This window comes from Stenella coeruleoalba (assembly GCF_951394435.1).
Source record: "Stenella coeruleoalba genome assembly, chromosome: 18".
Taxonomy (NCBI): domain Eukaryota; kingdom Metazoa; phylum Chordata; class Mammalia; order Artiodactyla; family Delphinidae; genus Stenella; species Stenella coeruleoalba.
The window spans coordinates 22,932,046-22,944,992 of NC_137164.1; the positions used below are offsets into that span (position 1 = coordinate 22,932,046).

A 12,947-nucleotide genomic window follows, 5' to 3' on the forward strand; every position below is an offset into this window, starting at 1 on the left:
AAATGAATAGTGAGAGGATCACCAGATACTTGAGTATGGCTCCCAGCAGAAAATATAGAGTAAAATATCGAGATCAGAACAGAGAGAGAGAAGCGGGTTGGGGGGCTCGGAAAAATATAGATAATTCAAGAAGCGAAAGAAGAGCTTTTAAAAATCTATTATATCTTCAGAAAGATGGGAGACAATATTATATCCATGAAATAAAAGGTAAATTCTATAAAAAAAGAAACACTCAGAAAATAAGAAAGAGATCTTAGAAATTAAACTCAGAGTTAAAAAAAAATATTCAGAGGTGTAAAAGGTAAAGTCCAGCAAACTTTCTAGAAAGCAGGTTAACAGGCAAAGATGGATAGTGGGGTGGGAAAAAGAAGGTAAAAGAGGTATTGGATCAGTCCACAAGGTTCGGCATTTCACTACAGAGGTTCCGAAAGGAGAAAATAGATAAAATGGTGGGGAGACAAATATCAGAGAATAATTCAAGAAAACTTGCAAACCAGAGCAACAGGAATTTCCAACTTTAAAGGGAAGAGAAAGTGCCCAGAACAATGGATAAGAAAATATCCTCATTAAGGTTTTTTTACGGTGAGATTTCAAAAAACCAGGGACTAAAAAGGAGATTCCTAAACCTTCCAGAGAAATAAAACAGGTCACAGATAAAAGAGCAGGAGAACCAGTGGCCTCAGACTTCTCACCTGCAACACTGGATGCTAGAAGACAGTGAAACTCAGCCTGCAAAATTCTGAGGGGGACGAATTTTTACTTAGAATTAAATGACAAGCTTAATTAGCAAGCACGCGTGAGAGTAGAATTAAGACTTTTTCAGACACGCAAGGAAGGTCTCAACAAACTTACCTCCCATGTACCTTTTCTTAGGAAGCTACTAGAGAATGAGCTCCACAAAAATGAGGATGTAAACCAAGAAAGAGGAAACCATGGGATCCAGGAAGCGGGGGACCCAACACAGGCGAGAGGCACAGGGATTTCGCAAGATGGTGTTAAAAAGAAGCCCCAGGACAACAGGTGGGCAGCTGGTCTGGGAAACCACTAGACCGGACGGACTCAATGGTAGGCTTGTGGAGGGAAAAACAGATCTGAGAGATTCATTGGTTGAGTTGCTCACGCCAAAAACGGTTTTAGTAGGGCTTTTATAGTTCCTTTGAAAAGGTCAAGAGTGATTAGTAATAGATACACACAAGAAGGAAGGAAGAAAAAGGTAGCACCAGGAAAAAAAATATTGAACAAGCTAGGAAGTGCGTTCTTATACTGCGTGGCTCAGTAGTAAACAATATTATGTGGTCACAACAATGTAAACACAGAATATCGATTTAACCCCAAATTGCAGTTTAATCAACTGGAAAGATGGGGGAAGAACGCTTGTTGGGAAGTGGTGATAGTGTAACAGTGTCAAGTTTTCCTCGTTTTGCAGAGTAGTAAGACATTAGATAATATCTAAAAATGATCATTTAAGAAATATCAGTGTACATAGATCACTTAAATATATGGATTCAAATATCAGAATTGAAAGTTAAAAGTGGTGTCCTTTCTTTGCCATGACAGGATTCAACCTCCTTGACGGGGGAGAACTGGGTTAGACTTACTGGTTAGTCTTCCTGCCCTGGGCCAGCCCATAGATTAACCGAACTTGAGAGCAACTGCTTGGGGCAAAAGTCTTACCCCTATAGGAGGCTACTCGCTCTGGCAAGTCATTATCTTTCACAGTAAAAGCAAACCACAAACAAAAAAGAGGTTTCTGGGGAGCTAGGAGGGGGTGGTGGAGACAGGTGGGGATGGCTGGTTTTGATTATAGCCCTCTTACGGAGTACTTGCTTTTTTAAGCTACAGGCGTATATTACTTTGATAAGTATTAAGTTGGTTTCTTAAATTACTGGAATTGGAAATAGAGGTTATCAAACCAAAGTGTGCAGTACCCCTCCCCCCCATAAAAGCAAAAACAGAAAAAGAGGAAGAGGTTGATGGTGCTTTTCTTGACACCTTTCAAGACTCATTTATTTATCTCATATCTGATGGCAAGGTGGGAGCCTCAGAACCCTCTGCCAGTCTCACTCCAACCAACATCTCCTGTCATCTGCGACCACCCCCCGTATTCTGTGTTTAAGCTCTTAGTGGGCTGCTTCGTGTTCCCTTTGTAATACCTGTATTTACCCTCGCCTGGGCCTTTGCTGGCTGTGCAGTTATATTCACCTTCCATTCATACATGTTCTCAAAACACACACGCATACACGCACGCACGCACACACACACACACATATCCCTTCCCAAAGTCCCCTGGTTCCACCTGCATCCCTACCTGTTTATATCTCAGCCAGGATCCCTCTCTGGATCATAGCATCCTCCCCTCTCCTTTAGTTCCTGTTACATTGTCCTTGGCACCACTAACTGATCACACACTGCTTTCAATCACGGTCATTTTTCCCCTTGTCCAGTCTTTGTTAAGAGCTAGCAGGTGACAAGGGCAGGAACCATACTGCACAGATATTTATTCCTCCTACAGAGCCCGGCAGAGTGCTGACATAATCCAGGTACTGCCTCAGATAATAATTAAATGCATAAATGAATCTTTCATTAAGTGTGAAATATGTTCAGTCATATGGCCCAATGCTAAACATCTGTATCCATGTAAATAAATATTACTAGAAGGTAAGGAGATTTTGCTCCTTATTGGTTTAAGGAAGCTTACGTGCGTTCTCCTAAAAGAGGAAGATTGTAGTCAGAGCCCAGATGGTTAACTCCTCCCTAAAATTTGTGCTTGTGCTTCCTTTGTGGGGAATGTGGAAAACTTGTCACCTGGAGGGTTTGTATTTGACCCCGCAGGAGTTACAGGGTAGCCTGGCATTGAGGAAAATGTTGCAAGTAGGTTGTCGCCTTGCCCTCAGGGTAGAGAAGCTCCTAGACACCCCCCTGCACCTGGTGGATGTAGCCCTGCCTAAGATGTGGCAGAAGGAAAACCACTAATACGAAGCAGGCATTCAGTGAATACTCAGTTATCACATGGCCACCTGGTCGAGTGGCACGCTTGGGCTCCCAGCCACAGCTTCACGTCTAATTGCTCTTTCTACTTCATCAGGCTTTATACCGTGCTTCCCAAATCTCCTTATGACCGCTCAGACGATCACCTAATAAGTTCAATAACAAGCTTAATCTAAAACATTCCCTTTGCTTAAGTAACAGAATGCCCATCAGTATTGTGGTATATGCACACGGTGGAGTACTGTGGGGCCATTAATAAGAATGAGGTAGATCTTTAAGTTGTGATACGGCAAGGGCTTTAACACGTATTGCTAAAGGAAAATGTAAATGTGGAATAGGATGACCTCTTTCATGTCTCTACTCAAATCCCATCTTTTCCATGAGGCCTTCCTTAACCACTGCATTTATAATTGCAAATGTTCCCCGCCCCTCCCCCCCACACTCCACCGGCTTTTTCTTCATTATCATTTATCCTTATTTGACATAATGTTTATTTCACTCTTTTGCTTATGATCTAGCTCCCCTACTGGAATGTGAGGTGCATGAGGGATGTTGCATGTCTTACTTACTCCTTTTCCCCCTGGAACAATGAATGGCTGGGTGAATGAATTTGTATGAAAAAGTTTATTATTTGCATAGAAGGTTACTATTTGCCCAGAATTTCTAGAAGGCTACACAGACCTAACGGTAGTTCTCTCTGCGCAGTAGAAATGGAAGCACATGGGAGGAAGGCAGACTTTTGTTGTTTATATCTTACCATGGACATGCGTCACTTTTTAAGATAAAGACACTAGTGTACTAGGGAATCCCGTGTGAAGTGTTTCTCGAATAGCTGTAATAAAATATAAGTTATTTAGTCAGCACCATTTATTTCTGGTCCTGAAATAATGAACATCATTCAGAATTTCTCTTCTGTTCAGAATTCAAGTTGTAAATGGTCCATGATTCAAGTCCACACTTTATATTTTACAAAGCCTTTACCAACAGAGACATTTTATTTTCCACTGGAGTGGAACCATCTGTACATGTGTTGTGGTGGGAAAAAATTCAGGTTTGGGGCCAGATACATTTGTATCTTCTGACTTTCAGCTAAGTGACCTGGGCGGGTTACTTAACTACCCTGAGCCTCAGTTCCCGTCCCTGTAACACTGGGATAATTTTTCCTAAGAGCAAAGGATGTTGTCCAAGCAAAACAAGATGAAGTCTGTGTATTCAGGGCCAAGCAGTATCTGGTTCAAAGCAGGGTTCGGCAAGTGTCAGGTTCTTCCCTCTTCCCCGCAGAAGGTGACCAAGGGATATTCTTAGCCCTAACTATTCAAAGCATGGCCCCAACATCACCAAGGACTTTATTAGAAATGCAAAATTTCAGGACTTCCCTGGTGGTCCAGTGGTTAAGACTCCATGCTTCCACTGCAGAGGCTGCAGGTTTGATCCCTGGTGGGGGAAGTTACCCATGCCGTGGGGCGTGGCCAAAAAAAAAAAAAAATCAAAATCTCAATGCCCACCTGACCTAATGAATCAGAACCTGTAGTTTAACAGAATACCCAGGTGATTCCTATGCACATTAAAGTTTGAGAAGCTCTGTTTTTATGCTTCTTTCAAGTGTTTCAGACAGGCTTGTATTAATCTTATTTTATCTTCTGTATTTTATAAGATGTATTTTGACATCTTAGAGTCTTGCAGATGCCAAGGAGGCACTGCCCTTCCCAGGGTTAGCTAATTCCTAGAGACAGCAAACAGCTTGCCTGGGAGCACACCTTAGATTGCCAAGTGAACCAATCCTGAGGCCATGCCCACACCTGCCCCTTTTTATCAGGCTCCTGCAGTCCAGAACACTATCCCCCTGCCCTAAGTCACACCAGGGCCAGGTGCTGGACAATTAGGAATCATCCCTGTGCCCCAGAACGCACTGAAATTATTGAAGCTATCCAGTCCTAAACCTGCTTAGCCTGCAGAAACCACAGGAAAGGCTTTTGCCCACGTTTTTCCCTTACTTCCTCTCCTCCTGAGCAACCCTGGTGCCTCTGCACGTGGCCCTGCGTGGCCTGATGTGGCACCTCGTGCCTCTTCCTCTTGGAAACCATATGTAACAAACTATCTTTTCTACGGCAGGCATCTCCTAACCTGTTCCCCATACCATACCTGCATAAAACCACAACCCTAGATACATTTAAAAACAGGGCTGCCGGGTTATATGCCACGTTTAAACTTTTTTCCCGGGTTGAATGCCACTTGCCAGTCCTTCCCATTCACCTTGCCGACTTTGGTTTCATTTGGAGAAGCGTGCAGGTGCCCAGCAGAGCCAGATGTTCTGGTGGGGCATGACTAACAGGCTGAAAACACAGGAGGGTGCTAAGCCACTTCATCAGCCTGAAGTTACTTTTAAAGAAAGATGATCAAATACAGCCATGAACAAGGTTGTACATCTGCCTAATGCAGTCTGACTACATTGAATGCCAATCATGGTCCTTAAGCCCGAGCTTTGTACACTCCAGAAACTGTTAATACAAATGATTAAGACCTATATACATTAATGTGTATAAAATAGCGAATAAGAACCTGCTGTATAAAAAAATAAAATTCAAAAAAAAAATAGTAAAGAGTAAAAACAAAACAAAACAAATGATTAAGACCTCCAAGATCATGGAACTGTTTGAATTGAAACACACAAACTTATTTACAGTATTCTGAGATGTCAAGGAAATGAACGAAAACCTGCCATCCACATCCATTTATTTCGTCCCTGTGGCTTCTTAATATGGCGTATATGTTTTAGGTAGAAATAACTCCTACCAAGGAGCGGCTGTCATGTCACCAAGTAGCTTCCCTTCCCACATTTGCCTTTACCTCTTCTCTCTTCTGTTTTGAAAAGAATCTTGGTATATGGAAGTGAGCTAACTGAAGCTGAAGTGAATAAAAGCAAATATTAAAAGAACATAAAAGGGACTTTTCTTCCTATGACTCAAAGAAAAAAAAATGCAATAAGGAATATCTATTTCAGAAATATTCCACATGTGTTAGATAATGAGAACAGAAAATAATTTCATAGTAACTTTTCCCTTATGAAAATTTTGTACTACAATTTTATTAAGGAATTAGGATTTGATTAGCAACTTTTAATTAGAAATATTAGACAAGGAAATTTTCCATTATTTTATGACTATCAGTTTTGCTTCCATAAAAAAATAAACCCACACACACAGAGGTAACTATGTGAGGTGATGGATGTGTTATTAACTTCATTGTGGTCATCACTTCACAATATTTGTGCACTGATGAAAAATTAATCAATAGTCGATCTAAGAAAAAAATTGTAAATTTTATTCAAACCAACCTGAGGATTATAACCCGAGAGACAGTGTCTCAGAGAGCTCTGAGAGCTGTTCCGAAGAGGTAAAGGGGGAAGGTCAGTGTATATGTGATTGTGGAGAAGGAGGGGTCCATGCATTCAAGCACACATCTTGGTAGAAGGTTACTACTATTTGTAAGGAACAGATATAGTTAATGGTTTTAGTGCTTTTCGAAGTATGGGGAGATGTAAGAAACTGAGCTCATAAAATTTTCTCCTGAAAATATCAGCTATCTAAGGGTCAGTTCTGCCAGTTTTCCTAGAGCACGAAGTACTGCATCCTGATCTTTGCCCTGAATTCCTTTCAGGGTGCATCGTAGGTCAGCGACTGCAGTGATCAATGACTTGAACAACATTCTTTATTTTGCAGTCCCCTCCTTTTCAGCCGTAATTTCCACCAAGGTTTTGGAGGTATACCATGACCAATTTGTCCCACTATGCTAGGAATGCTCATTCCCAGGTAAGGCAAGTATTTCGTTGATGGACCACTCAGTGTGCTATTACTGGACTAGGCCCTGTTAACAGTAGCCAAAAGCCCAATTTTATAGGTAAGGGAACTGAGACTCTGTTACGGTCCAGGAGATGGTTCCCTCTTGTTGTTTCTTTCCACATCTAGGGTTGCACTATTACCATCGTGGATCTTACAGAGCTCTGTATTTGGTCAGTTGTTTCAAGTCACCTCGTCATCATTATTTCTTATCAGAGGCTCAGTCACACATCTGGTAATGCAAGAAACAATAATCTTGGAAAACAGGCAGAATACAAGTAACACAATACAAGTAATATAAGAATACAAGTAATATAGCTAGTAACATGAGTAAGGTCATAAGTAGTTAAGCTAAGGACTTCCATTGGGGGGTGCCCAGTATCTCCTCAGTCTTTTGACCCATGTGGTCTGCACCAATCGCTGTCTTTAAGGGAAATGATATATTGGCTTTGTATCAATACATAAAGTGCAGCAGAGATGTCTGTACATACAAGGCGAGTGGCGGGTCATCCTGAGCCCTTACGGGATTGAAACAGGAATGTTACCTTCCAAGGAGTTACATGGCTGGTGCCAGAAGAAGAGAAATTGATCTTTATGGTTGAGCCGGCCTTTCTGCCATTGGGGAGGTCTGATTAATGCAAAAAGCAGGTGCACAGTGCACACCAGAGGGGAGGGAGGAGGCCCAAACGGGCAGAGAAAAAACTTTCTGTTTAAATTTTTCTGATTTTGCCTTCAAATATGAATTTTTATTTCATCATATGTATATCAAATCCTGTTAAATGCATGTCATACAATTTTATTTCTCAATTATACTTTGATAATGCTGGGAGGGGAAAAAACTTATTTGTCATGATGATAAAAAGAAACTTTGGCTACAGATATCAGGATTTTGTTTTCCATACCTGGCCCTATCAGATTCAACATTACAGCCCGAGCAGTGTCTAAAATTTGACTTGTGGTGTGGCCCGCACAAATGACAGCGTCACCTGAAACCACCTGCTTGTTTCTCAGTAGGTATTTTGTTTGATTGCTCCTTGACCCTTTTCCAAGAAACCTAATTTGCCCAGGGGAGTCTCACACAGGAAAAGAGTGTTTGCATCTGCTTAGGGAAATGTGCCTGAAATAATGACTTATTTAGAACGAGTAACAGAATGGAATGGAATGGATTGATAAGCCAGTTTGAGCAGGCAGAGAGCAACCCAGGCCTCGTAACTCTTATAAAAGGAGTCCTGCAGCAAAGCAGTTTGCCCAGACCGCCTGCCAAAACCCATCTCCCTTCAAGGAACGTTGTCTCTGTAAACTCCGTGCAAAATTCTGACTCCTACAAACGCCTCGAGGCACGCTATCTCAAGTTCCACTTATACTTCTAAGATGGTGCGGATTTCTCGGTTCAGCCCTGCAGACCCCAGGGTAGAAATTGCTCTCCGAGGTATGTTACCCATTTTAAACTTCCTCGAGTCCTTCAGATGACTGCAGAGCGCTGGGTGGTGGTAGTGCTGTGCCCGGTAGTTAAGGCACTTCCTTGGTGGCCAGGAGAGGTGGCAGGTGTGCTGAGACCTGGCTTCCCCCAAGAGAGAGTTGGACTCAGCTTCTTTCTCACTTAAAATGAACCAGGCGGTCAGAAGTAGGGAGTAGGGAGCCGACATCCATCTAGCAGAATGAAGGATGAATTGAAGCAAAGAAAAAAGAAGAAAAGAGAAGAAAACAGAACATTGCCCCTGCATGGCTCTTTTGTGCTGCTCCATTTCCCATTTCTGTTGCTTTGTCTTTTTTCTCTTCACTTGTCTGCCAAGAAGTTATAGTTGATTTGATTATAACCATAGCCTCAAGGTTGGCAGCTCTGAAATGTCAGAGGTAACAGAAAGCTTCTTAAAATAAATTTTGAAAACGTGCAGCTAGATTAATTTCTTTCCATCTTAATGTTTCTCCGCTATTTAATACAAAAACAAAAACAAAAAACACCACCACAGAAAACCCCACAGCCCAACCATTGACCATATTTCAGTTAGCAAGTTTAAGCTTAAATAAATTTCTGTTTATGCAGAGTGGTAAGGAGAGCTTCCCTTTTTTAAAAAAAAAAATTTAAATCTATCTTTGCACAATTAGCAAATTATTAAATGACCTTTCCTTCAAAGTCTGCAAGCACTTGCTTGTTTCCACTAGTAAGAGAACATGTTGTACAAGGTTCACGTTGATTAATTGACAAATGCTGATAAAATCAAAACAGGGCTAAAATGCAGTCCACCAGCATTTTAAATTCCTTTTGTTCAATAATGTTTCAAGTGCCTATACATTTATGGTTCACCTTTGAATGAATATTACTGTCGTAATTGAAACATCTGTTGTGGAAACGTATGTCTGAAGATGACAGTCAGAAGCCCCAGGTAAAACTAAACATTTCTAAATCTGTCTATGCTTTTCTGCTCAATTAAAGTGCTGTGAGCACTTTAAAGATGGATGCTTTATATTTTATGCGAAATGAACACTAACACATTTTAATACATTTTGAAATTCAGGTACCCTTGATTGACCTAAGTATAGTGTTCCATACATTCATAGAGAGCGTAAACCATACAAATCAGTAAATAAATGCTCTAAACTACTAGCCTCACGCCATTCACTGAAAGCATGCCATTCTTAGCTCATTGCCACCCAGCTGTTGGCAGCTCTGCTGGGCTCCGTTAGAGGGCCTGGAGCTTGGCTGTTTCACACTCAGATGTGTTTCAGACATCGAAGATGCTTGGCCAAACCCAGATTCCCGTTTTTTACTCATAAGTAGCTGTCCAGTCGAAGTTCTTGCATCCCAGGACAAACCTGAAGGTGCCGAGGATCCCAGCAGGAGAAAATGTACGTTAGGTCACAGATTGTCCTGCAGAGTTCCCACACCCATCCTGTCGTGGTCCTTACTCCCTGGATAGACTCAGAGATTCTGGTGCCTCAAGAACCAGCCTAGTTGGGGCTTCCCTGGTGGCGCAGTGGTTGAGAGTCCGCCTGCCGATGCAGGGGACGTGGGTTCGTGCCCCGGTCCGGGAAGATCCCACATGCCGCAGAGCGGCTAGGCCCGTGAGCCGTGGACGCTGAGCCTGCGCGTCCGGAGCCTGTGCTCCGCAACGGGAGAGGCCACAACGGTGAGAGGCCCGAGTACCGCAAAAAAAAAAAAAAAGAACCACCCTAGCATGTAGATTCAGGGCTCCACCCAATCTGATAGTTTTGTCTGGGCCATCTTCAAAAGTCCTGCCTCATCCCAGTTCTTGGGAAATTAGATATCGTCCAAAAGTGCCTTTGACATACTCTTCTCAACAAAGTCATTCTAACTCAGCAAATATTTGCCAATTCTGCTAGATGCCAGGCCCTGCGCTGGGCCCTGGAGATGCAGATATAAACCCAGACAGACTCTCTATCCTGAGGGAGCTTACAATATCCAATCATAACTGTCAGCATTTGCAAATTGTTATTTGAGAGATGTCTTTACATAGTTTGCCAAATTCTTTTGAGTCCCCATAGGATGCCAGGCGCCATTCTAGGTCTTCAGTAAATATTCTAAATGTTTTCTTTGTCTGGTAATCATCAGAGACCACTATGTTCTGGTGGCCCCCTGAGGCAAATCCCATTTGCGAGTCTTCTGTGGGAACTACCTCAGTTGCTGGTTACCAGGTAACAGTTGTACTCAAGAGTACCACAGCTGCCAGACCTGGATTGGTCAGTGGAACTGAACTGAGAGCATCACTCTGAACTCAAAGGATGTGCCGCCCTCAGGATGGGCGTGAAGATCCTGGAGCAGGAATGTGGGGCTGGTGATAACGGACTTAAGGACAATTTGGGCCATTTAGAATCAGGCTGATTGGGGAACGTAGAGGCACATTAAACTGACAAGCCAGGGCAGAGGTCACTGGGCCAGTAAATGGTAGAATTCCAAGTGACTGACTAGAAGGTAAGGACAGAAAGCAGACTAGTGGAGGCAACCCGTTAGAACAGATCAGACAAGGTGAGTTGTTGGAGCCGGCAGCCCAGCCAGCACGTGAGCATTCCAGAACCTCAGCCACTGCTGCTGGCATGGGTCCAGCCATCACATCACGGGAATGAGACATAAGGATGATAAACAGGGAGAAAACCTCTCCCATGGAACTTGGTCACAGGAAGTAAAATGTGCTTCGAGTCACCTAGATTACAGGCTGAGAGCAGACCGGGCAGCGTGGCAGAGAATTTCTGAGTTTGGGCTCATTACATTCTCGCAGCCCAGACATCATTAAGACAGCGTCTGGCACGCGATAAACACCGTTCTGCCAAACTGACCTGCGTCCTGAGAGGGAGGCAGGTTCCAAAATGAAGCGGTTTGTCCATGGCAATATTATAAAAATTAAATTAAACTGCGCTGCCACTTAATGGAGACCAAAGAAAAGCCACAGGAGAGTCAGACACATGAGGAGGAGGACCGTTTGTCTAAATGATACACGCATTGCCCCTGTATTGATGTCGTTCCCTCCTTTGGTTTCTTTCCTGTGGGGTGGCATTTAGCAAGGAGAGGACAGAGCTGCACAGAACTGGGAAGTTGGAAGTGTGTGTGGTGAGCTGTGAGCTGGTCGGAGATGTTTTCCTCGGGGGAGCATTTGGAAAGAAAGAAATGAAGAGGGAAGGGTGGAGGACTGAGGCCCTGCAGAACTCCCAGGTTTAAGTCTGCGAGATGCCAGAACTGGGTGACTTGCCTGCAGCTCACCCAGGATCCCTTCTGATCTTCCCTCCGGAAGGCACTGCCCGCCCGTCTCCATCGCCCAGGGGCTCTTTTATGTTGATGGCAATAGCCACCAGTCAAAAGAGTGGGAAAGATGATTCCTTGTGACCTTAATAAAAGTCCTGTCGTGCTAGTGTTAGGCATCACACCCGGAAGCTGCTAAAACACAGTCTCTTTCAAAATGTCCTACGTCCCCGAGTTGGGCGGGCGGGACATGACAAAGACCCCGTCGAACAGCAGTTACGCTCGCTGCCGCTCTGACCCCTGAAGCCGTGAAGGACCACAGAGCCATTCCTCACTCTGCACTCCCGAAACAGCGTTCCCTGTTTCGACACTAGGTGGAGCATTGTTATATTACAGTGGCTCTTGAATGTGAATATGTAAAACCCAGAAGGCTGACAACATTCCTTTAGAACATCGTAGTATTCTGCCGAATCGGAGAACATAGGGAGAGGAAAGCCAATGTGAAGTGTGTAATCCAAACACTGGCTTTTCCTTTCCACCTGAGAAGACCGTGACCAGCCCAAGTTCATGCAGTGAGTCAGCAGCAGACCCAGAGCCAGAAGCCAGAACCCAAGTCTAGCGAGACCCAGGTGGCCCCACTGTCTGCACACCTGCCCGGGGAGGAGGGGTGACACGTGGATCTAGGGAGCCACAGGCTCAGCTCTCCAAAGCTGCCTTCCTTTACATGGGGAATAAGAAGAGGGTTAGGTCTCCAAGGCACGTCTTCCTAAAAATGCACTCTTCCTGCATCTTGGCTCTACTTGTTGATGGCTCAGAGAGAACAGTGAACACAGTCCAGACACTCGGTTCATTTATCTTTTTAACCTCTCTCTCACACACAGGCACACACACCCGTACACTTACACATACACGCACACCTCTTTGAAAAAATACCAATATGAATGAATTAACTTTTATAAAATGAATAAGCAAAACTATAACCTATTATATTTAGGTTCCTGCTGACTTAAATTTCCCTTAGGTTTTTAACTCCAGTTTCGTTAGCTTCTAGGCCCTGTGAAAACCCATCAAAGTCTTGTCCTCTTCTTGGTCTCAGCCTCTCAGCAGCATCTTCACTTGGGCATTAGAGCCTCATGCTTCCTCCATCCGGGTCTATCCAGGAGACCTTGCTTCCCCCCTTCCTTGTCCCTCCGTAGCAGAAGAGGGACACAGTACAAAATGTGAAGTCTGCAGCCCAGCCTTTATCTCTATTCAAGAGCCCAATGTGATTAAATGACTGGGAGAAAATGATGGGTTTCTCCTTGCTCTCCTCCCTTCTGACTAATAGGACCCAGCACAGAGCAAAATTCTTACACACCCTGTAGTTGATAGCTCTTGGCAGACGTTTTTCTTAGCAGACCTCTTAATGAGATCAATTTAACTTGTATTTT

General features: G+C 43.5%; 1 protein-coding gene across 9 annotated transcripts in view; it reads left to right on the forward strand.

Annotated features, from left to right (window-relative positions):
• ENOX1 (ecto-NOX disulfide-thiol exchanger 1) overlaps window positions 1-12,947 on the forward strand; it is a 609,053-nt gene that overhangs the window by 345,398 nt on the left and 250,708 nt on the right. For 7 of the 9 annotated variants that reach the window (XM_079902712.1, XM_079902713.1, XM_079902711.1 and 4 more), the window contains one exon: window positions 874-1,020. The exons of 1 other annotated variant lie outside the window; for it this stretch is intronic. In XM_079902712.1, the coding sequence (XP_079758838.1) occupies window positions 933-1,020 (88 nt within the window). In that variant the 5' untranslated portion in view covers window positions 874-932. Of the gene's footprint in view, window positions 1-873; window positions 1,021-12,947 lie in introns of those variants that run through there. One more of the 9 variants, XM_079902718.1, reaches the window with a different exon arrangement.